Source organism: Xiphophorus couchianus, chromosome 15, assembly GCF_001444195.1.
Source record: "Xiphophorus couchianus chromosome 15, X_couchianus-1.0, whole genome shotgun sequence".
Classification (NCBI taxonomy): domain Eukaryota; kingdom Metazoa; phylum Chordata; class Actinopteri; order Cyprinodontiformes; family Poeciliidae; genus Xiphophorus; species Xiphophorus couchianus.
The window spans coordinates 15,276,009-15,303,986 of record NC_040242.1 but is presented as its reverse complement, the minus strand read 5'-3'; the positions used below and the strand labels follow the sequence as shown (position 1 = coordinate 15,303,986).

The window sequence follows — 27,978 nt, the reverse complement described above, 5'->3', positions numbered from 1 at the left end:
TTGCAGTGTAGTGCCCGGAGAGTTGTCAAGGTTTTGGTTGTGGATTATCCGAGAGGGGAGCAAGGGCGGCTACGCTTGTACAATGCCGAATAAACCCAAAAAAGACAAGGTAAGTCTGGGATCATTTTACAGGTTTTGTCTGTAGGGAATGAACCACACGTGAAGTGTATATTACTGTATTTAGAGATAAACCGGCTGCTATTTGGACGATTAGTTGTTAGTGTTAACGTCCCATCATCTTAGCCAAGCACCAGTCATTTCTGGCTAGCCGCTATCTTGCCAACATACTAGCAGCTCTGCTGAATGTGTCGCGCTGCTTTGTTCCAATAAAGTGGTTTGCTGCGCTTTGAGTAAAGCGCTCATTTGGTTTTGTTTGCGGTATTTATGCGTTAATTGCTGACTATTTCATCTACGATAATGACTGTAAAGTAACGACAGCTAGCTAACTGCGGACTTAAACATTAATGTGGCTGGGTGGGCAGCCTTGTTTGTCTGCTCCCTAATGCTTCACGTTACTCGCTAAAACGAGTTGGACTCTGCTTAATCTTTCTACCTTCAGGAGTCTCCCAAGTCTGGCAAAGTGGGGAAGAGTGGAGGTGGAGGACAGGAAAACATCGAGCATGAGGTAAATCAGAGCAATACCCACTCTGTTTGAATGTTCACACCCCTCTGAAAATGGATCATCACGTTATTGCATTTGTCTGGAAAATATGTAAATCTGTTGGAAATGTAAAGTTGGAAATACCTGAGAAAACTTATAATTGTTTTGATCAGTTGAAAAATAGTCCCTGGACGCAGGAAAGAGCACTGTTCTAACTTTTGCTACCTTTTATTAATGATGTCAAGGTTTGTCCATATAGTAACAGACCAAGATTAATGGTAAAATCGTATCAGGTGGTGGTAAAGCAGGTGTGTTTTAATTGTTGAGACAACACGTGGGCTGGTAAGAGTCTGACAGTAAGTTGACCCGGAGCAAAAACACTACAGTTTCACAATGTTGCAGTATTGCATGCACAGCTCTGAAACGTCTTATTTTGAAATGGCAAGATTAGAAACCAATCTGCCCCCCCCCCCCTTTTTTTTTTTTAAACACAAGGATTGTTTTGTTAGGGGGAAGGGAACTTCATGGAAGAGATAACATTAGCAAATGTTCACGTCAAATTAAAGATTAGAATATTCTCTTGGGAAAATATACTTATTTCGTGATCTATTGTCAAGCTAGAACAATGTAATATCTACATGGTTAACTTTCTCAATCTATAGACATTTAAGAAAATATATTTTTCTTAAAATGTACTGTTTTATATATTACCTTCAGTTCAAACCTAGTACACAAGAAATGTGGCATAAGAAATTTAATTATGCACCTACCATGCATTCTTTAATAATTAATTTTTTTTTCTTTTTTTCTTTCGCCTGGTCACTACCTGTAGTTTTTGTATATGTAAAGCACTTAGTGACGCTCGTATCGAGTATGAAAAGTCCTCTATAAATAGAGACCGTCAGGTTACTGACGGTCTCTGTTTAGATTCAATAGGTTGTCAGATGAGTTAAAGACGCATTGATTTATTTTTTCCACTGTGACTGTTTTCGGAACAGCTGTTCAAATTACTCCATTGTTTCAGCTGTTCTCAGTAGCAGACTGTTTATTTCAACAGTTGTAGGAATTGGAGCCTCAACTGTTGAATGTAACAGGCTATCAATGTTTCGCTAGCTGTTGGAGGGGGCGGCCATCAACATAAGGTTATTGCTGTTTGAAGGCAACATGGTGCTGTTGTTGCAGTTAAAACATGATCCGATTCTCAAGCATATCGCTCGTGTGTGTGGAGCCTCCAAATCTGTGTTTGGAGGTTTTTGTAAGACAAATTATTTCTAATGTTGTCTGGAGCTAAGGCTCAGCCATATGGTGAAAATATTTGCTTGATTCATTTTTGTAAAACCACAATTTTATGTAATTCACTAATCATTAAGAGGTCAAAGAGCATTTTAAAACAGGTTCTAATTAGTTTGTGCTATTTTAACAATTTATCAATATCCAAAAAATTTTAATTGCAAAATAATAAACGAGAGCACCACTCGCGTGAAGTATATGCTAGATAATGAGTATTAAAAAATAAGAAAAAAAACTTGCATTACGATTTATCTCTGAACATTCTTCAAAGTTAAGGGTTTATTTTTTAGCAAAAATGTTACACTTAATATCATCAGCGTAAACAGTTGTAATATTTTCTGACTAAAAATGTCTTCTGAATTACCGATCTGTCATGGAAGAATTATTTACAGCCTACACTCTGAACACACAATGCACCCAGTATTCAGATTTATGTGGGTTTTTTTTTGAGCAGATAAGTAAGCTTCTTTTTATTATTTCGACTGCCCTGTCGAAAGTAGACGCATGCAAGTTCTGTAGTCCAATACGCCTGACGAATTAATGGCAAGTTAAACAGACGAACCAGATCACTCTGAAGAAGCCAGGCTTCTAGCTAAGCGCAGCTAATTGTTGACTTGACTGCTTGGTAGCTAGTTGCTGCAGGAAGAGAGGACTGTTCATGTAGTTTCCTTCTTCTTGCAGTCAGGCTAAAACTTCCTCAGAAACTCTTCCGATCACAGTTATAAAGTCCAAAGTAGAGCTGAGTGGCGGTAGAAGTATCTCTGCCTTATTTTCACTACGTTTATGGCTCTTAAACATTGTCGGCGCTTTTAATGGCAAGGAAACCTGAAGATGTCTTTTATTGTGATTTTATTTTCAAGCTTTAATACAAACTATGCCAACAAACTATTAGCATTCTAGTCGTCAAAATCAGTAGCAATGTCTTCTCTTTTACATGAGTTGAGTTCTAGGGGAAAACTTAAATTTAAAACATCTGGACTTGAGCATAGAACTATGTTATATAGAATGCACAGATCCCACAATCTCGCTTTCTGTAATATTTTCATCTAAATGAATTATTAAATGGATAAAAACATACATACTTATCTCTATGCATATCAATATCATATGCTACTAACTTGTAATGAATACATTTTAATTTAATAAACTGAAACAAAAATATAACTTATTACTATTCAGTAATCCATTGTATCTTTTCAAATTAACTTAAATGATGAGATTTAATAAAATGTTTTAACAACTTACTGAGCTGTTGCCCTTGATCCATATCATAGTTTAATACTTAATGCATTAAACTAGACTTTCACTTTTTCACATCCGGTTGAGTTAAATCTAAGAAAAATGGCCTCCATTTCTAATTTCTGCCAGCTGAATGGACCTGCGCCAAATTTGCGAAATGATTTGAGTGTGTCTATTAAATACAAGCCGAGTTTGGTTTACAATTTCCTGTCATTATGACGCTTTTAGTAAAACATTTTTCTTTAACGCTCCCAAACAGCTCATTTATAAAAATATAGCAGCTCCTCTCTCCTTTTTAAAAATGGCCTGATTGTCTCAAGGTCTATTATGACTTGTGTTTGAATTCATTCTCAGTTTATTCATACAGTGCCAATTCACAACACATGGGTCTCAAGGCACTTTAGAGGAAAGAAAAAAAAGCTAATTCAATCCAATCACATGGGTGGATGGATCTTAATGCCAGTCCAGTTCATAACAAATTCCAACTGAATAATTTCATTTCAACTTCACCAGACGCCTTTTTAAATGGCACGGACTATGCTCCTGTTCTTGCGCGGCCAATTTTAGCCGGGTCTTAAACGAATGTGATAAATCCCCTGTGACTCAGACGACAGACAGGTCCACAGCTGCATCAGCTGAAGCCTGATCTGAGCCATCAGGAAGGAGCGTGTCGTTGAACGCGTCCCTGCAGGCGTTCGGGACCTGCTGGGAGAAATGCTGTGCATTCAGGTGACCCAACATCAGGATCAGGCACAGCCACGCGTATCGGCGTGCTAAGATGATAAGCAGAGCTTTCTACCCCAGATGGGACTTTTAAAAAAAAATTTTATTTTATTTTTTTACCTGAAATATTCTTTCATTAGTGTCTATATATAGGGCAAATTATGGTACATCAGTTCCCAAATGACTCCCTGTAGAGTAGGAGGCAACATGCTGGTTATAATTAAATGTACCGGTTTGTTGCTACATGCTTTAGACGTATATATTTATCTACTTTTTCCTATGTTGCTCATATTGAAGTTTGTGCACATTGTTCCCACTTCATCCACCTCTGTTTGGCGTAGCCTTGCACTGTTCAAGTGTAAGAGACGTTGGTTTTTCTCCTGATCCTGCAGAGCTCCAACAGGAAGACGAGCAACAGTGTTCCTCCCACCACTCAGCTGCTAAAGGGGAAGCAGCCAGGTTCCCAGACACCTGTCAAAAAGGACAAGAGGCAAAGCTCCTCTCGTTTCAGCCTGAGCAACAGCAGGGAGCTGCAGAAACTCCCCGCTTTCAAAGGTATTTAACTGCAATTATCTCTGCTCTCTCGCTAGGTGTCTGTGGCATTCCGCTGTGGTTAATTAAGTATGAAATATGCTTATGTTCCTCTTTTTTTTCTTCGTTTCTTTCAGTATGCAAAACGCGCATGTAATCCTTGCAATGCCTTACCAAAAAGTATACATTCAACATGTTTTTTTAAATTTTTTATTGACTTACTCTGTCCCCTCTCTCACCATCCACGGACATCCCTTGATGCTTCTTCATCCGCATTTTAATACTAAGCTGGACATGGCGTTACGCAATACGTGGAAACAGAGGACATGCATGGCATGGATTTTGTGTTGGATTTAACCCAAGTGTCTATATTTAGTAGTAATCCAGAGATAAAGCTTTAATTCCATGTTCGCGGTGTTTCAGATGATAGGGGATAAGATGTTTTCCCCAACTGTGCCACTATTCCTTGTATCTTATTTCTCTGAACTGTCTAGGTGTATATTGAGATGCTAAAGCTCTTGGTCAGCTTATTGCTAGCTGGGACAGTAAGGAGCAGACAGGGCCATAAGGCCTCCGGGCATGTTTCTGCTTATGAACGCATGAATACACACACCAGTTCTGTCCCCGGTCTTTAGCAGTGCTTTAGAAATAATCGAAAGCAAACAAATGGATAGTGCTACTGTTCTGGTAACTGCACCCTGGTCGGTTTGTCAGGACAAACAAACACACACATAAACACAATCATGGTTGAGTTGAACCCAGGAGCTTCTCGCTGTTGGGTAGCATGCTGCTAACCACTGTGCAGCCCACAACCGGAACGTCTGATGCAAAAATAAAGGCTCTGAAAATAAAACAATCCATTTCTAGCACAGCTTAAGTAGTGCAACTGTGGGGCTAAAATATGAACAGTAATTGTATTCAGTTATATTTTGGAAACATTTATTGCAGATCTCATGGGCCAATTGCGTCCTACAGGCTGTTAAAATTACTCAGATATTATCACACAATGACATTATCACTAGTTCTTATCATAATTTATTCTTTTTTTCCTGTTATAAGAAATTATATAATGGCATTCAAGGTTTCCTCCAGAAAACTTGTTAAGCCTGGTGGTTGGGTACTAGGGCAGTCATTCATCCAGCTGCTGCGTTTTTGAGTTAAAAATGTTTAAAGTTGACAAGAAATTTGAAAATGTCATTTGATAGTTATGTGTTATTGAAAGATTGGAAGATTAATACGTGAACACCAACTATAAAGTCTTAAAAATGCAAATATTGTAAAAGGACTTAAATAAATAAGCAATGCTTAGCCTGGTGGCCCGCCAGGCTTATAATACACTGGGGGAAGCCCTGTCATTACTGCTCTTGATAAACACTGAAATCATATCAGAAGTTAGATTTTTATTACAATCCAGTTTGAATTTAGATCTACTTTTTAATGTACTATTTCTTAATGGTGCATAAAAAGGATGAAAATATGTTGAACAGTCCAATACTTTATGTAGTTTTCATAAGAATTAGAAATGCATCATTCAATTAACCTAGAAGTTTACTATGAACAATTTGCACTTGATTGCAGATAAATTTTTCCTACTAAGAATTCCAAAATGTTTGGCTCAGAATACTCGCAACGCATTACAGAATATACCACATAAAGGTTTAGAGACACTTGTGCTTTTATTCAGAAAGGAGTATAATTCTGGAATTCTTTTTTCCTGTTTGATTCAGTCATGCTACGTCTTTCAAAGAACCTGCATTATGTTGTTTTGTTTTTTTAAGTGTTACATTTAAAGACCTTCCACCCTCCCAGAAACACAAAAACTGATTTCTGTATCAACTGACTGGTGCATTCAAAAATATCTTAAGAAAGACGTTTGGAGCAAAGAAGTTGCTACCAAGATTTCTCACTGTGACTTGTTGGAAATAATTCTCCAGGTTCTCTCAAAGACAGAAAGTTTCTACATTTTTAAGTTGTCCAAAGTTCAGGCAGACCCGTTGCTGAGTCTGTGGGACAGGTGAACGCTGAAGTGTGTTGACTGGAACTTTGCAGATTACTGCGGTGAACAGCTGCCCTTCTTCATAAACATCTTTACAGGCGGAAAGTTTTCTCTCCTTTTTTTTTTTTTGAGCGGAGCCTGTCTTTACAGAGCTGGAACCCTTTACTTTGTGTAAAATAAAGCAGTATACTACAGAATGTTAAGTGGCTCTAATTAAACTTTAGTTCCTCTAGCTGCAGTTTTAAAGAGGGGGAGCTTTTTATGAGTTTTCACAGGCACTTTTTGGTGTCACCCACACTTTAAAAAAAAAAAGATTGTATTTTTCTTGGCTTCAAGTACACTTACAGAAAGTTTAGATTTCTTTAAAGAGTGATTTTTTTTTTTGTTCTTCTTTTCCTGAGTGTTTTGCTCGATTGGAAAGACTTGGCTCAGAGATGAAAGTTGTTACCCGTCTTGCAGAACAACTTCAACTCTGGCAGTTCTGCACAATTTGGGCTCCTTTCAGTCTTCTGGAAAGATCTGCACTCAACACATACACAGGCCAGTAGAGTCTGTCAGTAAGAAGGTATCTATATTTGTCCTTTGTTGAGCTGCTACATTTGTGTTGTGTCAAGAAACCAATGAGCATAACTTCATTTCCGATAAGCCCACGTACTTCCCACACCCCAATGTTGGCTTTGATAACATTCTGCAAAACATTATCCCAGAGTGGCCCAGTAGATGTTATCACTTGGTTCTGTCTAAACAGGCTCCTCGCTTGGCCTGTTTTCATTCCAAGCATGTTCACCACCTTGTGATAGAAACACATGTCCACGGGCCTGTCCTGCAGAGCCACGCTGGTGAGGCCCGGCCAAAACAAACAACCTTCCCATGCGTGCATTTGAAAAAAAGAAAAGAAAAGAGAAAAAAAAGCACATTTCAATTGCTTTCAGATTAAGACTCTTTGCCCCCAAATGTTTTAGACAGTTTTATCATTAAAATAACGGTGTTGTAAAGTTGTGGGAACTGGAAATAAATATTTTCAAAGTGCCACCTCCTTGCTTGCTGTTTAAACTGCCATTGAATTCGTCTTGGGGCAAAAGTGGTCACTTTTAGCTCCTGTCAGGCTGGAGTTTTAGTACATGCATTGTCTGTCGGAAAGGGTTTGGTGCCACCTGCTGGCCTAGAGGCTTCCTCCATGTTTGAGTTTCTATTTTAGATTACGCCAACATGCTGCCACATCTCTTGAGTTTTAGCTATCAAATTAAATTTTTATACAATCTGTGCAGCATGTACATATGTAGGGGACAAAACTAAAGCAGTGACTGAAAAGGCCTGAACAGTTTTATTTTTACATCTCAAAATATCTTAGGCCAATTTTCTGTTATTAGTGGGGGTTTTTTTTATTATTATTGGCTGGCAGGAAGATCTGCTAAAACAGATCTGAAGGAAGTAGTGATTTTCTGAAAAATCATAACTTCACAACTTATTTTTTTCTGTCTACTTGAAAAAAAAAGAAGTAATTACTCAAAACACTTGCATCTAATACATTGTATTAAAATTGTTAACATATTTATTAAAAAATATTAATAGGCAATTTTTTTAAGTTGATTACTCTGTAATATTTTCCTCTGGAAAAAAGAGAAAAAAACCCGATAGTTTGGAGAACCCTCCTTATAATTAAAAATATTATTTTATATAAATGTAATCTACTTTTATAAATCAAATGCCAAGAAAGAAATTTTTTAAATAGAAAATCCAGAAAAGTGAACTAAAATGAAATTAAACTAAAATTTGTGGCTTCAAAATATTAGGAAAAAAATTGATTGCGACACGATTACCTTAATTTTCTTTGTGTTCTTTTCCTCTCTAACACCAACACCAAACCTGGTTAAAGATGTAAACATCAAAAATGAACATCAAAGGCAGTGAAAGCCCATTCAACAGGCCAAATCTATTGTTGTCATGCAGAATATGCATGACAACAAATACCATGTTCTCTCACACATTGGAACCCACTGTTGGGTCATGGCATCATCAAATTTAGCATTTACAACATTTTGATTCACGGATAAAATTCCACCTCTTTCATAGCTGCAGATAACCTGGTTTGGACACTTTTTTTTATTTTTTTATTTGAACATATGACTTAATTTGAACCCACTTCTCTGTGTTATCAGATAATTATGGATAAATCCAGATGTCTTTGGGTCATTGCAGAACTGCTGAGGGGAACGTGAAGTTCAGCCACTGTTTAAGAGAACCCGTGTTCGCGGCCGTGCTGATTGGTCTATTTCTCTAAATAGATCAGAGCCTTGAGCACATCTAGAGGATTGTGACATTGAAGATCAGCAGACCTGTAAAAGAGCCACTCGTGTGTTATTTTAGGATCAAAGACTCCAGTCTGGTGAATGCATATGCTAGACACACGTCTTGAAGGATTAACGTGTGGGTATGTTCTGGTTAACTTGAGTTGCCTTGTTGCACGATGACCAGGAAACGGAATGGCATGAAAATAACTTTCTGAATTAGACTTGACCTCATTATTGTCGAAACTGTTCCGTCTTAGTTTCAGATCCAGTTGCACTGAGTTTTGGACTTCTCTTTGACTACTTTATGCAGATATATACAATTTTAAGTGGTGTATCAAAAGGTAAAACTTTGAGACTTTCCAGATTTACAGGTTTACAGATGTATTGTGTAATAAAAACAGCATTTGTAACACCCTGGACCTGTCAGAATTTGTTGTGAAATTAGAAATTTCACATCTCCTTTTTACCCAATCCAGCCACCACCTGCCCTTCTAAAGCAGAACCCTCATAAGAGTCGCAACGTGTTGGGGTTAGCTGTTTGTTTTGTTTGGTTTTTTTTAGAAGTCACATAACATTAACAAAATGATAACACATTTTTACTCAGAAAACAAACTAAAATTAACCTGCTTTTTTAAAATTTTATCTCAGTTTTGAATCTATTCTTAAATTGTATCAGCTTGATTAAGTTACACAAATAGTAATAAGAAATGATAGCATTTCTACACAGAAAAAGGCTGCGGATCATTAATTTTAATTCAGCCATTCTGCTTGATTCTCATGTCCTTTCAGTGCAATTTCTGTTATTTCTCCAATTAAGTTCGATTTGTCTTCAACCAGGCTTATTAGCGTACAGAAAGAGGAGTTGTGAACAATAACGTCTGCACTGTTTTTGATTGTAATCTATCTACGGTTGTAGTTCGGCAATAGAAGCAGAGGAAGTGATTGAAACCATTATGTCGGGCGTGGCCAGGCCTCCAAATATTGAGTCATCTATAGCTTACCGCAAGCTTTAGATGACTTTTGATAGGTGTGTGTTGCACAAAATGGAAAAAGCAGAAGATTTTGTATACAGTTCCATGCTTGTCATACTTCTGCATTAGATGTGACATCCCACACTGTGAATACAGACTCGGTTACAGCAAGTTGAATATTGCAGACATAAGTCAGGCACCCCTTCCACATATGTTCGTCACCTTTTTCCCTATGTCTTCACACCCTTCGCTCACCCCCCGGCATAAACAGATTAAATCTCAGCAGTCCTTAGAGGGGCTTTAAGTGCCAGCAAAGCATAAGCAGGAAACTGAACGAGCACCTTCTGCGCCTCCCCCACCTGTTGCTGCACACAGTCATTGAGCTGGCTGAAATAGGCCTACTGCTTTTTTCCCCAATTAGGGATGGACTAATATGAAAGTAGACCGATACAAGCTTTCAATATTAATATTGTTATGGCACATAATTTAGGTTTACTGACAGTATTTCTATTATATTTACCTACTCTTTCAACAATGTGAAAAATTTTTAATATTGCTGCATCACTATCACATGACCAAACAAATACCCTGCCTACCTTCCCGAAACACAAAGAAATGGTAACAAGATGGAAATACACCAGCCCAGTTTTATTTATTGGATTAACACCAATATTTTATTGCTGATTTATTGTGCACCTTACCTATTTTATGAGAGACATGTTTTGGTCAAAGTTGTATCATTTGGCTATTATCCAACTCCATGCATATACAAGTAAGGTTTATTTGCTTAATTCTTAAACCCAACCTAAGCCAGCTCACCCTTTTATTGGTCTCAAGTCAAAAGTGAAACTTAAATATAAGAATGTGCCTCCTAAAACGGCCAGTTATTTCTGAATGCACTATGCATTTTTTGGAGCAAATTTCATAAATCACAGTAGCTACTTCCAGTGCAAAATCAAGTTTCAAGTTTCCCTCTTTGCATCGTGCATGACTGTGTTTATGACACTCGTGGTACAGATTTTACAGTGTTGTCTAGGTGTTGGTTGAGTTGCTGTTTCAGTCACCCTGTCTGTTTGCGGGAATGCTTTTGTCAGTCTTGAACTGTCTGCATTATTGTCAGACCTGCCCTTTTCCTGCACAGCCGTACAGTGCAGGGGTTTTGTCCTCGCTGAGACAGAATGCGGCTAAGTGTACATGCACATCCTGTGCTGCTTGAAATGAGACTTCCTGCCTTCCTGTTTCTCAGTCACACACACACACACACACCTGGGCTTAGGCCGCGTTCCTGATGAGCCATCTATCGAGCAAGATCAAACAGACGTGTGAACGAACTCTGCATAAACAAAGAACGACGCATATTGGGAAGGATCCTGAGGACCGGCCGGGGCAGGTTCCTGATTCAAGCCTAACAGTGTGGACTTGTGTGGTCAAACACTGTGGGTTCCTTGTTTGTTCTTAATGTTAGTGGACAAAAGCAGATGAACAGTTTGAAGTTTAACATTCAACACTTTCTTTTTTATTATTAGAAACTTCAAATAAAAGGAACATTTTTATCTTTATTTTTTTTTTCCATGAACAACTTAACTGGCTGAAGTTTCTATGTGCCTTAAATCTCTTGACAGATGTAGCTTGCTCTTTTCTCCCCCCCCCTGTCCCCCAATCACAATAGCAGGCCGTCCCCTTCCCCTTCGGTCCACCAGTCAGTCCCCTCCCTCGTGTTTGTTTATGCTGACGGCCCCACCCATGTGACTGCAGCCATCCAATCGGGTGGCAGCAGTCGGACATGACGTCACTAACTAGCTGGTTCCCTCCAGCGGCAGGGGGAGCTTCATTTTCTGCTCAGCGTTCGTGCTAAAATGGAGGCTGGCTCCTCGCCTTAGCCCGGGCTACCCTGTTCTTCCCTACCTCGGCTCACTCATGTTGGCATGTACTAGCACTGCCACCGGGATGGTTGTGGACACACCGAGCTCGAACGGGCCCTTCCAGCCTACGGCCCTGATGCATTTTAGAGGTGAGAAGAGCAAATCTGCTCCTTCGGTATTCTGTTTTGTTATTTTTGTATTTCAAGAGGAGGCTTGTAAAAAATGTAGGCATACAACCCTCCCTATTAAACTCTTGTGCTGCAAGAAACACAACATTTGTAGTCAAGGCGACTGTGTATTTGTTTTTGTTTTTTTTAATGCTCTTCTTGTTGGCAGGAGTGTGTTTGGAGGAGGAAGCAGGTGGTAGTGTTTGTATACCAACAAGAAAGGGATTCGCCAAAAACGTTACACGGCTCGTTTGAGTCGCTGAGAGAGTGAAAGAGTGATGGTTTTGCCTGCATCTCCCCTCCCCCATCTTTACTATTGATGTCATATGGAGGAAGTTGGGTCAAAGCTCGCCTTCAGATAGAGTCTGTCCGTAATGTACAGTGTTTTGTGTATCTGCTGTAATCGGACACTCGCAGGTTGCTGGAGTGTTGCTGCTGCTGCACATTTAGTGGGTTTTGTAACTATCTGTATTCCTCCTGCAGCCCCAAGTTCCTTTACCTACTGATAGAGATCAGCGAATGTTTTAACTCGATCCTACTCATGACATTTATCAGCGCCAAAAAACCTCCTCTTCCACGCTTAGCCTGCGTTAGCATTTAAAAACAAGGCTGTGCGCTGGCGCTTTATTAGTTTGATCAAACTTTCAGAGGGCGACTCTTAAAGCAAACTCTGCTTACAACTGGCTTCCTGTGTGCAAGCTGGAGTCTTTAGAAGAGTAAAGGTTATGCTCCCAGCCATGCAGTGTTGCCTGTGTGTGAAGTCTGCCGTTGCACAGCGTGTCTCTTAATATTTTAGGGCGGCTCAGAAACCCCAGTGCTGTTGTGTAACTGGAGCCGATAGATGTTGTGGGTCTGGGCCGGTGGACGGGCCGAGGTCTGATTAACCATTGATACAAGCAAACGCGAAGCTAGACTGGACGTAGTTTGACATGTATTCATTTTTCCTCAAGTCAATTTGTTCACAAAAGTATATCTTAAAGCGTGTCTCCTTCACTTTTTTTTAAAATCTGATTTTTAATCTCTAGACAAAATTTGTGCTTTAAAGTACTTGCTGGATGGGAGTTGTTAGTTTTGATGCATGTTGCGAATGGGGGGAACATTTTTGATTACTTCAGTTTAATCATGAATCATTAACTTCATGCATGTGGGGGGAAGAGTGCTCCTATTTCTTTGCGTATTTACCTTTAATATAAATATATATATTTTTGAAACTCAGCCTGAGGATTTCCATTTCGAGCAGCCTGCTTGTGGTGCTTTTGTTCCTGTTACAGCATACTCGATCTTATCTTCCTGTGGCTTTCATGTATAATTAACCGGCATAGAAATGGATATGTCAGCGTGATTGGCCATTCACAGGTCACAGACAGTCCAGCTGAAAAGCAATTGCTTCACATCTGGAAAGCTTCTAATGTGGAAAATTCAAAATGTATCTGTTTGTGCGCGGTTTTAAAACGCCGCAATTCTCTGAGAGTGCTTGCTAAAGCCGAGGCCTGACTTTTTATCCCGCAGTGTGGTTGCATGGATGCTGTTTGTTTTTTTTTTTGTTTGTTTTTTTTCCTCCTCAGCGTCAACTCAGACCTTTTTTTTTTGTTCACGTCTTCACGTTAATCGTTGCACAAGCATGTCACTCTGCTTTAAGAGCATGGAACAAATAAACAATCACACGCGCTTGTCATCTTGTCAACGTATTTAACTTGCATAAAAACCTCTCGGTGAAATCGACAGAAAGCTGTGCTTCTACATTGCTAGACTATCAGATTGTAGGGGGAAAAGGAGGAAGCTTATGCAGAAATTTTACCCTCAAATAACCATGTTCTATTTATTTGTGTGCTTACTCATCTTGTGCTAAACACCCGAAATCAAAGGGTAATGTAATGTTGAGGTAAGTCTTGTTTCTAAAATTATCTACATCAACATTCAGGTCTGAAACGGTTTGCACAAACGTCATCTCCTAAAACAGACTTATCTGATCATTACTAGGTGTTTTTTTTTTTTTTTTAAATTACGTCATAACCCTGGTTTTCTCCACCTTTGCTTTCAAGAGATGCATTTTCAAAGAAAAACATTGTAGTTTTCATCTTTCCTTTCCAGATAAAACCTCTTAATGTGTTTTGATTTAAATCATTACGCAAACATTCTGGAACAAAACTCCAGAAAACTGCAAAGATGCTGAAACACTGAGCCCGTTTAAATCGAGCCAGTTCAGAGTTTTCTTTGTTCATTATTAAATGGAACATTGATCGACGTTTGATTTGTAGTCGCTTTGTGATTTTGACGACGGCATTTGGCAAAATGTAATGCTTACTGCTTTCTTCATAATCGTGTTCTGTATTAATTCTTTTTAAGGTGTAAAGTACTTCGTATTGATTTTTCTTTTCTTGGTGAAAAAAGCAATGCAAATAAACTTGACCTATGATTTAATGAACACGTACAACTCCTCTCCAATTAGTGAAAATCGTAGAAGCGACTTTCTTAACAACCAACCACCTCGCCTCTCGCCATCTGACGTCTTTGTCTGATTGCGTCATTAAGTCAGTGGCGTGCGACTGCAGTGCAAGATAGCCGTAGCCGACATGCATCTCTGATTAAGCGTGGTCACCCACCGGGCCTAAGTCTTGGCTCCATTTTGCTGCCACCATGGTGACAAATTACACTCATGCAGCTGTTTAAGGAGGAACTGAGTCACGATGAAGTGATTATTGCTGCTCCACGGACAGGTTTCATGCTCTGATCATTTAGGTTTCTTATCCCACCGTGTTGGAGGCGAGGGAATTTTGTGGCACTATTTGTAGCTCGTAGCTCATTCATTGGTGCTTCTTTTATGACATTTGAGCATTTACATGTTGCGACAAACATTTTCTAAACGGTTTTTTTGCGTATTGGCAGACTGTGTCTGTGCCTCTCACCGTGTGCGTTCATTCAACAGTTTGTTTATGCTCCTAAATGTTCGTATAATGAATGAGATTTTTGCGCGACATGCAATTGTTGCTTTAAGAAATGAAGTCTGACTACTGTCTTTCAAAATGTGCTGCAGGTTAGTCCAGTTGGTGCACAATACCCTGCTTATTTGGTGCTGAATGCAGCTGAAGGTGAAAGGGTGCATTAGAGCTGCTTTAAACATGCCTGAATGGATGGACAACGCCTGTGGCTTTATTACTAAGTTGTTTTTTTTCTCTTTCCTACTGTTGGAACTCATGCCTTGCTTTTTGCTCTTATACAAGATAAAGTTAGATCACTTGTACAGGATCTCCTAAATACTGGGCGATATGACTGTTGTTGATTGTTTTGTGTTTTTTCACACCAATTTAAAAAATTTCTCATTTCTTTTCTAAAAATGACATTACAAATGAGAGAGAATATTTTCAAGAAGTGGCTTTTATGTCACTAATTGCTTCAGTGAGTTGTACGACAGATTATTAGGGCCAGGCTAATAGAGTCACAATATTAGCAGGACATTTCTTAAATTACGAGACACAACGTGAACGTGAGCAGCTGAGTCTGTGGATCTTTCTCAGTCGTTTGTTCAATTGTTTCAAAGTCCTGCTGCTGAAAACAATTTGATGGCGATTTCTTAAAAGATGTCACATTATCATATTAGTAAAACCAGTAGCAAAGTATAACTTTACAAGCTGTTCAACATTCCTTAATTTTTTATTTTTTAGGATTTCTCATTCTCTCAAATTCTTCTTCTTCTAGTTTTACGATTTTATTCTGCTAATATTAATGCTTTGTTCTCATTATTTTGACTTCATTATTGTACAATTATGACTTTATTTTTTGCTAATATTAATAGTTTATTCTCATTATTTTGACTTCACTATTGTCGTACTGCTATGACATCATTCTCAGAATTAGAAAAATTCAAAAGTCTTGTTTTGGCCCTGATGCTCAGTCGTAGAGTTGACCGGAATAGTTTAGCTCAATTTGTCGAGGTTTTCTAAAAACGGAAATGTTTTTTGTCTGTTCAAACTGACAGTTAATCAAAGATAATTATAATATGTGGACAGGTGTGGCCTCATGTTCCCTAGGGATCATAACTTGGATCCCCTGTATCATTGATGAAGTGGCGGAGCCGTCTTTGAAATGCTAAATGTTTGATTTAGCATTCACATTTGATTTTTGGCAGTAATCACGGAGTGAGCATGCAAGTCATTTCCTGCTCAGCTCTTGCCCCGCAAGGCATTTTCTGATTGATTTTATCTTCACTCCCTTAAATATTTTTTGCTGCTTTATGTGTTGTGTTGTGCAGCAACTTTGCTGCTGTTGTTGTTGTTGTTTTTTTTCCCCACTAAAAAATTGGCAGTCCGGCTCGCTTCAACTCCCCGTCTGTTTTCTGTTTCCTAGACGTTCCCCCAGCAGAGCAGGAGAAGCTGTTCATCCAGAAGCTGCGTCAGTGCTGCGTCCTCTTCGACTTCGTCTCGGACCCCCTGAGCGACCTAAAATGGAAGGAGGTGAAGCGAGCCGCTCTGAGCGAGATGGTGGAATACATCACCCACAACAGGAATGTCATCACAGAGCCCATCTACCCAGAAGTAGTTCATATGGTCAGTGTCAAAGCAGTCACAAATTACTGCAGGTTCTCTATTCAAACATCTGGAGAAAATTTCCCCAGATAGACACAAACGTCTATGTTAAGTGTACCGTTTATCTCTGAAGTCGTATTAAGAAAATATTTCCTAATTTAACACACAGAAGTTTTTATTCTGAACCAGATAGTTGCCTTTCTGTCTCTTTCACCCTTATTACATCAGAGTTTGTTTTCAATTGACTTGTAGTCTGACTTTAGCTTGAAATTAGTCTCAAAACTGTAAACACGAGCTCCTGATTTATTTCCCTAAATGCAATTATCTGAGCATCCTAACCACAGTTTGTTTTTACCAAAATGTTTAAACATTTTTGCTGCTACATAGTGGATGTTTTTCATGAACTCGCCCTTCTCTAAGGGTTCAGACGTCCAGCAGAACTTTTTTCCAGTATATTCTCACGTTTGTTTCGCGTGATGAACGGCTCGCTAGCTGTGCTCGCGTTACTAAAATTTGGTTTGTTGCTAAACTTTTTGAAATGGGAAGTGTCTTTAGAAAACCCGATGCATCACTTTTGTTTTGCCTCAAAGTGTTTTGATCAATTGACTTGAAATGACCAGAGGTGTTATGGAAATCAGAAAATGTGTGTATATATATATATATATATATATATGTATATATACTTCTTCCCTTGAGAAAATTTATCTACTTTTTGAATTATGCTTATATGTTTTGGTCTTGGTATGCTTTGGTATGACTTAGTACATGTATTTTTCTAGCTAGATACTTTGAAAATAATGTTACCAAATATCACAGTGTGTTTTTGTTGATGTTATAATATATTTTCTACAGCAAAATCACATTATTTCATTCTGTTTAAAAAAAAATATATATACATTTGAACAAATGGCATTCCAAACTGCTACAACATTTTAATTGTGGTTGTGATGCTGAACTATTTTAAATTGAGGAATATTTAACATCTTGCTATTATTTTTATTCCAATTTTAATGTACTGAAAAGTGATGTTGAACATATTGCAATCATTCAAGATTGCCTGATGCCGTATTTATCACACAATTAAAATCATGCTAACTGAGAACATATTTATTTTTCCGAGTATGTTTGCATCTTGTTCCCCAGTTGAGGGTCTATAAGGCTCTACACCTACTCTGCACAAACAGACCAGAAACATTAGGACTAAAATTGAGGGGGAAAAATCAGTCGGTCTTAATTAGGTTCAGATTTAGTGTTTGGTACTGGCAAAGATCGCAGCAAGGATTCACCCACTTATTTCTTTCTCCCATAAACATGCATGTAAACAGAATATGTTCCATAAAGCAAGTAGTGTGAAATACTATCTCCCTCTGGGTGGTAATCTCTCTCAGCGCAGAGATATGTGGAGATGTGTGTTTCAAGTTTAATATTGAAAAAGTCTGGAGTACAGATTAGATCCTAGTTAGCTTTTTTTTTTTGCTGAATGACACGATAAAGACTCAGATACAGATGGTATCTTCTACCAGACCCATTTATCTTTGCGTTGACATCTGTTTAAAGTCTTAAGTCACGACAGTCGCTCTGGCATTTCTGTACTCAGACGCCGCTCAAACGTTAAAACGCTTCTGATCATAACGAGGTTGGTGGTAATTAAGTTATTCTTACATTTAAAGAACCCAAAATCAGCAACTAAACCTTCTGTAGGTCTGATTCTGAACATTTATTCAGGCTTTGCTTTCGTAACCCTCCTGCTGGTCCTCTAGGGCCGTGGCCAGGATGCATTCACTTTACCCGATTTTGTTTTCCCAAGCCAAATTAAAAATCCTGTGATGTCAATCAAAGCCTGGCCTCAGTGCCACATTGTAAACTGCAGGTGATCAAGGTCCAAATATCCCCGCCGCTGTTGTTGAAGCTCTATTTGATCAGTGCTGCTGAAAATGCAGCCGAGCTGCCAAATCGGCATAGAGATGTTCTCTTATTCCTGCCAGCCCCTCTTTTTTTTCTGACCCCCCCCCTTAAAGACGAGGGTTTTTGAAGTCCTCTAGTGGCTTTTATCATCAAAGTGTGGACTGACACGACAAACTCCTTCATGGTGATAGTGTGTATTCTCATGTTAACGCTCTCCAAGTGGTTTTCACTACGGGGTCTTGGTGCTTTTTCAGGACATGTTTGAGACCCTAAAAAGACATTAAAATGTTTATAATTATGGTTATTAAACACATTGGGAATTTGTTGTTTAGGGGTGATTTTTTTTCAATTGTTTTCGCTAGCAAAATAGGTGTTGTGTTTGAGATGTATGGGGTGATTATCGGTCTCCAGGTTTTAAAAAGTTGCAGTTTGACAGACACAAAAATTTTTTGCATCATTGGAAAAGACCAAAGTGAAAAGAGTTTTCTCTGTTTGGAGCTCTGATAACCCTAAACCAAGGTTTTGCAAGCTTTGTGGAGCTTCCCCAATAGCTTTTAATAACTTGAGCTAGAAATTAAACGGAGCCAGTTACTGTCTTTAACATAGATTTAATGCCAAATGCAGGTTTTTAACCGTTTTAAATTTTTTTTTCCAGATTTGTACATTGAATTTCCACAAAGAATGACACCAATACATTTTTTGACCTGTTTTCCTTATCATTAGGTTGTAACCTGATTCTTTTTATTTTTAATATCTGTCCTCTTTTATTATTCTCTTTTTTAAAGCCTAAAAATAGAAATGAAATGCTGTCCTGAGAGCAAAATGGCTCTTTATGTTTTAAGGTTGCGGTCTCCTACCCTAAGCTAAACACCCAAAGTTACTTTTAAATGGTTTCCATCAGCGCATGTTTAATGTTGACGGTCAGTCATCAGATCTTATCAGGATGATCACAGCTGATCTCTGTCTGGTCTGATTGAGCTTGAGCTATTTAACAAAGAATTGGGAGAAGTTTCATCGATAGGTAGTGGAGGCACAACCTAAAGATTTTTAAGAGAACTACAGCAGCTATCCTGTAGATGGTTGCAAAGTATTCACCAAATGCCACACTTTAGAGATTTTTAACTTGCTCAAAAAATGTCTGCCTTGTTTACGAGACATCAGCTAAAGTAAGAATGAAGCTTGAATTGAGAAAAGGTTAATGTGCGAGCGGAGCATTGATTTCCGTTGGGCTGACGGATGCAATCGGTCAGGTTCAGCCTTTTGGTGTGATGACGCCTTTTAGGAGATAACTGTGTGAAAAGTGAAGTCCAAATGTTGATGTTTCTCTCTTTGTTACCCCCCGCTTCCCTCAGTTTGCTGTGAACATGTTTAGGACGTTGCCTCCTTCATCAAACCCCACCGGTGCAGAGTTTGACCCTGAGGAGGATGAGCCCACGCTAGAGGCGGCATGGCCACATCTACAGGTAACACACAATCACTAAATGCAGCTGGAGTCAGCTTTCACATCCAGTGGAAACTGGAAACCAATAAGTCAGCTGATTGCTCTCTTCCCACAGCTGGTGTATGAATTTTTCCTACGGTTTCTAGAGTCACCAGACTTCCAACCTAACGTTGCCAAAAAGTATATTGACCAGAAGTTTGTAATGCAGGTGAGCCCCTTAGCTTATCGTTAAAGTGTCGAGAGAGAGTGTGAATATTTTTTATTATGCTTGTTGTCAGGTAATTTATAGTAATATTTGTATATTTCTTTTGGTTTCAGCTCTTAGAACTTTTTGACAGTGAAGATCCCAGAGAAAGAGATTTTTTAAAAACCACTCTGCATCGCATCTACGGCAAGTTCCTGGGTCTGCGAGCGTACATTAGGAAACAGATAAATAACATATTTTATACGTGAGTGTGCTTTAGTTATTAAGCTTGATCGTAAGCGGTTATTGTTTTTTCAGAGATTGAGTCAAAACATGCGTTCTCCCCCAGGTTCATTTATGAAACGGAGCGCCATAATGGCATAGCGGAACTACTGGAAATACTCGGCAGGTAAGGTATTGATTTTGACAAAGTAATTGGAGAAAACATTTACTTTTCTAACTTTACGTTAAAGGGAATGAAACAAATTAAGCATGGAATCATGAGGAGTCCTTGTACTATGATAAAGATGTCCATTTCTGAAAAATAAAGGCCTTTTTTTATACTGATATATATTTTTAATGGTGTCCTCTATCTGTGACTTTTTATACCATAAGATAGTCCAACTGTGCCTACAAATAGATACAGTCATTTAAAAATAAAAAACAAACATCACTGACACTCCTGACCACATATCGCAGATCAGAGACTGTGATTTACCTTGTATTTTGTGTGGGATAATTCAGGGAACATACGAGAAGTCTTGTGTGTCGCACATTTTTAAATTGAGCTGATGTAAGTTGGTATGGATGCCAAACAAAAGTTGTGAAATTGCCCTTTATCAGATGGCTCAATCTAAAGCCAACATCAGCATTGTACCGTTGCAGGAACAAACAGGCCGTAACTGGATAACTCCTTTCTTCTCAAATATCCAAATGTGGAAGAAGAACTGAGTTATGAAATGTTTTTTTAATTGTTATTATTATTTAAGAAGCAGAATTAAATTTTGGTTCTTTTTAATCTAAACTGTTGATCTCATTTGTAGAGCGTGTTCTCAATGATCACTTTTCCTCATTCGCAGCATAATTAATGGATTTGCTTTGCCACTGAAAGAAGAGCACAAAATATTTCTACTGAAAGTCCTTCTGCCTTTACACAAAGTCAAATCTCTGAGTGTTTATCACCCACAGGTAAGTACCCTCAGTGCTACACCTTTCCCGTGTAGCTACACTTCAGAAGATGGCTGACTGGAGACTGTGTTTGTGTTTCACAGCTGGCCTACTGTGTGGTCCAGTTCTTAGAGAAGGACAGCACCCTCACAGAGCCGGTAAGGTTGAACTCGTTAATGCTGTCGGGTCGTTTGTATTGATAGTTGAATTAGCCGTGCAGACATCCTGTTTGTTTATGGTCATTAAAAAGACGCCACAGCAATCTTCACCTGAAATGTGTTTTAAATCTCGTCAGTGAAGATGGTTTGTATTTAGTCGCGTCTAGCGTTTAATTTCGAGACATGGTCAGATACCGTCTTCTACCACGTTTCCATAGTTGTTGTTTTAACAATTAATATTTAAGATTTTTATTAATTATTCATCCCGTATTTTAAATGTCTACCAGTTTAAAGGGAATTAAAATACTGTTTAGATATTAAACATTTAAATTATATGTAATTTAAATTTAAGTTAATAAATGGTGTAAAATCAGAATTTCTTTCTGTTAACAGAGCTCTTTAGACGCTTTTGAACAGAAATTTCTCAAATTGTTCTCGTCTAGTCCTTCATTTTTATAATGTCTTTGTATTGGCCACCATCAATGATGTAGCAAAAATCTGTCTACTGCTTCATCAGCTGGATGTTTTCAGTATAGTTTAATCTGCTGCTACACGCAGAAGCAACATTGTGCTGTGTGGCTAGATCATTAAAGATAACTACCTCGCAAAACTCAATAGAAAGCTAATGTGTTGCTTCGCTGCCTCTGTATCGAGTCGTTTGTTTACCTTTTCAACACGTGCCGCTTTGTGTTTCCTCCCCTCGTGCTCTCGCCTTGTGGGTAAAACTCTGCAGCAGTTTTTCCTTTAAGAAACAGCGACTCGACACTGTTTTCATTATGAAAAAAACGCTCTTATTGGACATTTTATGGGATTCTGTGCTTTGTTGAAGGTCTGTCTGTGATTGTGTTGCCCAACCCTTTCATCTTGTGAAAGAATATTGGGAGGCTGCTCTTGTTTCTTTTATTACAATACAAGGTTGCAGCTGAAAAGCCTGTGTAGCAACAGATTCACGTGGCCATCCTGCACACGGTGTATGGTGCTAGGAAGTTTAAAAAAAAAAAAAATCCCTAACTGTTGAATATCAAATTTGAAGTGGAACTTGTGGCTGAAATACTGCAGATGCTTTCAAACAATTTGATTTTCATTCTTCTACATTGGTCAACTTCATAAACCAAAAGAAATAAATAAAAATGCTGAAAGAACAGCACACTTAGAGCAGTAATTAAGCCAAAACCGTTTAAAAAAAAATACATACACTTTGCACAAAATGATAATAAACGTAGTCTGTTCCAATTTCTTTAATCAATAGAGTAATAAAGGCTGCACAGTGGCGCAGTTGGTAGGACTGTTGCCTTGCAGCAAGAAGGTCCTGGGTTCGATTCCCGGCCGGGGTCTTTCTGCATGGAGTTTGCATGTTCTCCCTGTGCATGCGTGGATTCTCTCCGGGTACTCCGGCTTCCTCCCACAGTCCAAAAACATGACTGTCAGGTTAATTGGTCTCTCTAAATTCTCCCTAAGTATGAGTGTGTGTGTGCATGGTTGTTTGTCCTGTACGTCTCTGTGTTGCCCTGCGACAGACTGGCGACCTGTCCAGGGTGAACCCCGCCTCTCGCCCGGAACGTAGCTGGAGATAGGCACCAGCAACCCTCCCGACCCCTTTAGGGACAAGGGTGAACAGAAAATGGATGGAATAGAGTAATAAATTACTAAATTAATTTTTAGTTTCAGCTCTAGACCCTTGATCATCTCAAAGTAGAAGCGGGCAACATGAAAATAATACTGTAGACTGTTTTGGAGGAGCAGAGATCATCGTATTGTCTCTAAAACATCATCTTTGTTCTGCTGCTTTATGCTCCAAATACTCTTGTTGGTTTTTTTTCTCCAAGAGCCATGTTAAGGTTTATGGAAAGCATTGTTGCACAGTCCTGGATGTGATCTCTGTAAATATATCGGCCTCGTTAACAGTGCTCTTCTAACTTCTTGTGAACCGGCTTGTGTGTGTGTGTGTCCATGCAGACCGTCATGGCTTTGTTAAAATATTGGCCAAAGACCCACAGTCCCAAGGAGGTGATGTTCCTCAACGAGCTGGAGGAAATCCTGGACGTCATCGAGCCCTCGGAGTTCGTCAAAGTCATGGAGCCTCTTTTTAGACAGCTCGCCAAGTGTGTGTCGAGTCCACACTTTCAGGTCCGGGTCTCCTCTCGGCTCGCTTGCCGAGCCACCTCTGGTTACTTTGTTGTTGTCCTTTTATTTGTCCTTTTATTTGTTCGCGTGACGTAACTGTGGGACGAACTGTATTGTTAGGTGGCCGAGCGCGCGCTGTACTACTGGAACAACGAGTACATCATGAGCCTGATCAGCGACAACGCCGCCAAGATCCTTCCCATCATGTTTCCAGCCCTTTACCGCAACTCCAAGACCCACTGGAACAAGTGAGTCTGGGCTCGGTGTTTTCTCTGCGGCGTACGTGGGAGTGTTGTAGTCGCTTAATTGTTGTGGACTAAACGAGTGAGCCACAGGAATGTTTGTGTGCCCGCAGGACAATCCACGGTTTGATCTACAACGCTCTGAAACTCTTTATGGAGATGAATCAGAAGCTGTTTGACGACTGCACCCAGCAGTTCAAAGCGGAGAAAAGCAAGTAAGTCAATTGCGAATCGCACTGATATTTCCAGGATAGCTGCATTAAATTTGACCTCATTACACAGATGCACAAACCACTGAAAATAGAATCAGAAGTGGAAAACATGACTAATTTATTTGGAGAAATAAGCTCATAAACCGCTTTATTGTCTTAGAGAGAAAAGCAAATGGAAGGAGAGGGAAGATGCGTGGCTGAAGATAGAGAATCTTGCAAAGTCGAACCCTCAGGTGAGATGAACACACAGCAGTTTTACGGACGTCTGATGGAAGCAAGCTGTGCTCGTTTTTGCTCTGATTTGACCGGAGTCACGGATCCTTCAGCTGATACAGTCTCAAATTTGTCTTCAAGGAGGGACTAGGTGCAATCTAAGTCTTCTTGTGGCACATAAGCATTCATAACAGGCAGGTTTCAGTGGAGTTTACACGAGTGACTCTTATTATTCGTCTTTTGTGCCTGTGTGCAGTTTTTGGTGTACATTGACCCTCCAGGATCAGGCGGTCCAATGGACATGGAGACAGATGTGCTGCTGATAGAAGATGTCAGTGTGTTAAAGCAAACAGTAGAGGAGGGAGCCACACAGGTCAGTGTGGCAGTGTAGCAGTGAAGACGCTCATCCAGTTTTCAACGTGCTAAAAGAGAGACTGATTCGCTTCCAATTCTATGTAAAAAGTGACCAAAAAAAAAAAGATCTGATACTCGTGAGTTCACTAGTTAGTGTTCAGTTTGGCTTTTTATGTTGAGGATGAGTAGTTGGAGTTCAGTGGCAGCATTTACATTGTGATTCTAATGATTTCTGTTCAGGCTTTAGTGAGGCATGAAGTTATGTTTACGTCCGACTTGGAGAAACCTTGCAAAAGTATTCACACCCCTAGAGATATTTCATTTTTGCCATAAACAACTTCTGTGTGTTTAATTGAGATTTTGTGTAATTGTGTTGGAGAATAATTATTATTATTTTTTTTTTTTTCCCGAAATGAAAATCTAAAATGGTGTGAAATATATTCAGGTCCCTTTTACTACATAAATTGCGCTCTGAAATCACCCATTTAGTCCACAGTCTTCATGTTTGCAACCAAACTCAGTAATAGCAGCTTTTCCATGCAAACCTCAACAATTTGTCTGAAATATTTGTCTGCAAACAGTTTCATGAATATTAAGGAATATAATAGAAGGGTCAGGGGAAAAGCTGGAGAAGATTAAAACTAATTTTAGTCATAGTATCAACTTATCCCAAACTTTGAAAGCCTAGTGGAGCATCTTCTAGGGTGTTGTTTGAAAATAAACGTCCACCGATGCTCTTTATCCAATCTGACTGAGCTAGAACTATTTTATTAAACAAGAATGGGACTCAAAAATCACTGCGCTTGGTTGGTGTTTCATGTAAAATCCCAATAAAATACACAGAAATTAAAACTTGAAGGTGGGTGTAGTCAGGCAAGTCGCTGTGTCAAGGTGTATTAGACAAAAACAAAAAGTTTGCATACTACTTTGTATTTGCAGACCTGTTTCTCCATGTTGCAAAGTGCTATCTGCTGCGCACGTCCAATTTTTGCTGTCAGTGTGAGTCATTTGCAGAGCTGCTGATTCGGCTGCATCATGCTGGAAAGACGCGCCGAAACGTTACAGTGATGGATGTCAGAGTATTGGACAGCAGACTGCCGTCGGCGCAGAAGCTTAAATGGCCGCGCAGTAGAGCTGTGCGCGGCGTCGGTATTTTGACTGACGCTCATCTTTTGTGCACAGATCCAAAAAGATCAACGCAGAGAACGGCCCTTGGTGAGGAGGAAATCGGAGCTTCCGAAAGACATCTCCACCGTCACGGCGTTGGAGTTGCACCGAAGAGCTGAGGAAATGTTGACGACGCACGATGCCCAATAAGAGACAGAGACCAACCTTTAAAATGAATTCAAAAAAAAAAGAAAGGGGAAAAAAAAAAAATTGCGGCGGCATCCACAGAGGAACCACAGGCCCACGGAGGGCCAGCACAACAACAGAACTCTGGTATCTCAGCGCAGCACAGTGCAGAACAGGCCAAGAAAACTCCCGACACTGAAAATGTCTGAAGCTACCCGTTTAAGTAAGCTTTGAAAGGACAAGAGGTGGTTGTCCTCCCTCACTTCCCAAAACCCGGCCTTCCCTTGCTGGGATGCAGAGACCAGTCCTGATCTCTACATCTCTTCCCCCAAAACGAGCGTTTTTGTTTTTTTTCTCCTCTTCCCTAGTTTCTCTGTCTCCTCAGCTTGTGTTTTTGAGGTCCTGTGCTGCCCTCTTCTGGTCATTCTTCTCAGGTGTTCTGTTCAGTGTGTGAGCTGTCTGATCTTCTTGCCTCTTATCTATAGATGTCAGGTGCTTGTTAAAATAGTACGAGCCCTTAGCTATATTAGGTCGAAGATTTAAAACAAACAAACAAGCAAAAAAAACATAATTTGGTGAACCAAGTCAGCTGTTTATACATATATACATATATATTTAATATTAGCTATTTTTCTCATAACATTTGAACAAAACAGCTGTCTATATTTTTCCGTACGTAGTATATGAGGAGCTTGTCTCATTAAAAAAAAAAAAAAAAAAGAGGAGACGGTTCTTTTAATGTGTAACCATTTTGTTGGTTGCTCTGATGTTTTTCATTCTCTTGACGAAAACAGACAAACCATCGGGGTTTAATCAGTTGGATTCCTCCACATCTCTGTGAAGAAGTCTATTTTGGTGCCAACCGCTTTCATTTTTCCACTTCACTGAAAAACTTTAGGTCAGTAGGCAATAAGTTAGCAAAACTAAACCTGGTCTGCAGCTTCACTTACTCATAAGATGGGATTTATTTCAACTCGTCCATTCGCATCCATTCAGAACAAATCCTCAATACGACTCTTTTATGACCACTCGAAGAGAGGTGTGGGTTTGGCGCGTGTAATCAAGCAGAAATTGGGTGGATCTTTTTTTTTTTTTTTTTTTTGTTTGGCGAGGCAACCCTCGCTAGAAGCCGAAGAGGTGCGTTTAGTTTTTCAAGCCTTTCCTTTCACAGTGCCTTTTTTTTATTTTCATCGAAGGGGACATTTGCTGCAGATTGAAGTATTAACAACACGTAACGTGAAACGCCAGCTCATTGGAGAAATTTGTACAGTTAGTACCAAAAAAAAAAAACCAAACTCCGACGCGTTCCAAGCAGGGCGCGTCACGCTGCTTGGCCTCCCGCACCTTGCCTTGTCGAAGCCGAGAGCGGAGGCGGTGCGGTCTCTCCCCCCCCACCCACCAAGCAAGCCACTTCAGCGAATTAAGCACTTCCTGGTAAAACTTGAAAGATATAGGAAACACAGCATGTAAAAAAACAAAACAAAAAAAACCCGTAAAAACAATAAATAAATGAAAAAAAAAAAAGTAGTGCAGAGATTAAATCCATGATGCTGTCTGTGTTAGCGTGAAGGGGTCGCCCGCCCCGCGGTGCCTGTCATAAAGAGCTCGCCTCCCCATCTCAACCGTCCCATTCCGCCTTTATGTTTTGCTTTCACCCTGTCCACTCAGACCTGCGCTCTCCCCTTTTTCCTCGGCGATAAATAATTAAAAAAAAAAACATAAAATTGGAAGATCTGCTTCTGGATGCTCTCGAGTTCATTTTGTTGTGGTTTTACTCCTCCTCCGCCTGCAGAACCTCGTCGTCAGTGTTTCAACCGAATGTGCAAATTGTAAATTATATTGAAAGTCACTGTTCTGTTTCTCTCCATGTTCGTCCTGAAGAACAATGGTCACCAAAAGGTGCGCGCCAACGCCTCTCCCGCACCTTTTGCTCTAGACTCTCGTATGGAATGGAACGGGCACGGGAGGATTGGAGTCGTCGCGCCGCGCCCTGTTGGTTTCTCTTGTTCTTAAAATGGCTTTAATACTGGCTTCTTTGGAGCTCTTTTCATCTTACATAAGCTTTTTTTTTTTCTTTTTTTTAAAAGATTTTTTTATTGCAAGTGTCCTTTAGTATTTGTCATACTAAATGGCTGGCTTCATTGTACATATAATGTACTTTTATGTTATATCTATTATTAAATGGTAGATTTCATATTTTGTACAAACTATCCTGTGTATAGAAATCAGATATTCTTAGCAACTGCAAACGGTTGGTATGTGGCACAAAGTTCAACACTTTAAAACTATTGACAGTTAGGAAAACGACTAGGATTTGGATTTTAGTTTTCAGTCTTTGTAAATCAACATCTTTTCCGTTTTGATTCTTCCACATCCAGCCATGTTTTTAGCTCCTTACATAAATGAGGTTTTTGTGCTTGCTTTTATCCAAAACCTTCAGTGGTGTACATCTATCTATATACAACAAATAAAGAGAACGTGAGTTTTATAT

General features: G+C 39.4%; 1 protein-coding gene across 4 annotated transcripts; it reads left to right on the top strand.

Annotated features, from left to right (window-relative positions):
- The first annotated feature begins 1 nt into the window (after position 1).
- Positions 2-27,557, top strand: LOC114158558 (serine/threonine-protein phosphatase 2A 56 kDa regulatory subunit gamma isoform-like). 4 transcript variants are annotated; one of them, XM_028040171.1, is made up of 16 exons: positions 2-109; positions 560-625; positions 4,246-4,408; positions 16,016-16,215; positions 19,452-19,562; positions 19,656-19,748; positions 19,859-19,989; positions 20,074-20,133; positions 20,804-20,912; positions 20,996-21,049; positions 23,006-23,176; positions 23,294-23,421; positions 23,529-23,630; positions 23,788-23,860; positions 24,097-24,213; positions 25,377-27,557. In XM_028040171.1, the coding sequence occupies exons 1-16, from the start codon at positions 83-85 to the stop codon at positions 25,509-25,511; spliced, it is 1,740 nt and encodes a 579-aa protein (XP_027895972.1). In that variant the 5' UTR covers positions 2-82; the 3' UTR covers positions 25,512-27,557. The 4 variants fall into 4 exon arrangements, with proteins under 4 accessions (XP_027895972.1, XP_027895973.1, XP_027895974.1 ...); XM_028040172.1 differs by lacking the exon at positions 24,097-24,213; XM_028040173.1 differs by lacking the exons at positions 2-109; positions 560-625; positions 4,246-4,408 and adding an exon at positions 11,446-11,653.
- The last annotated feature ends 421 nt before the right edge of the window (positions 27,558-27,978 follow it).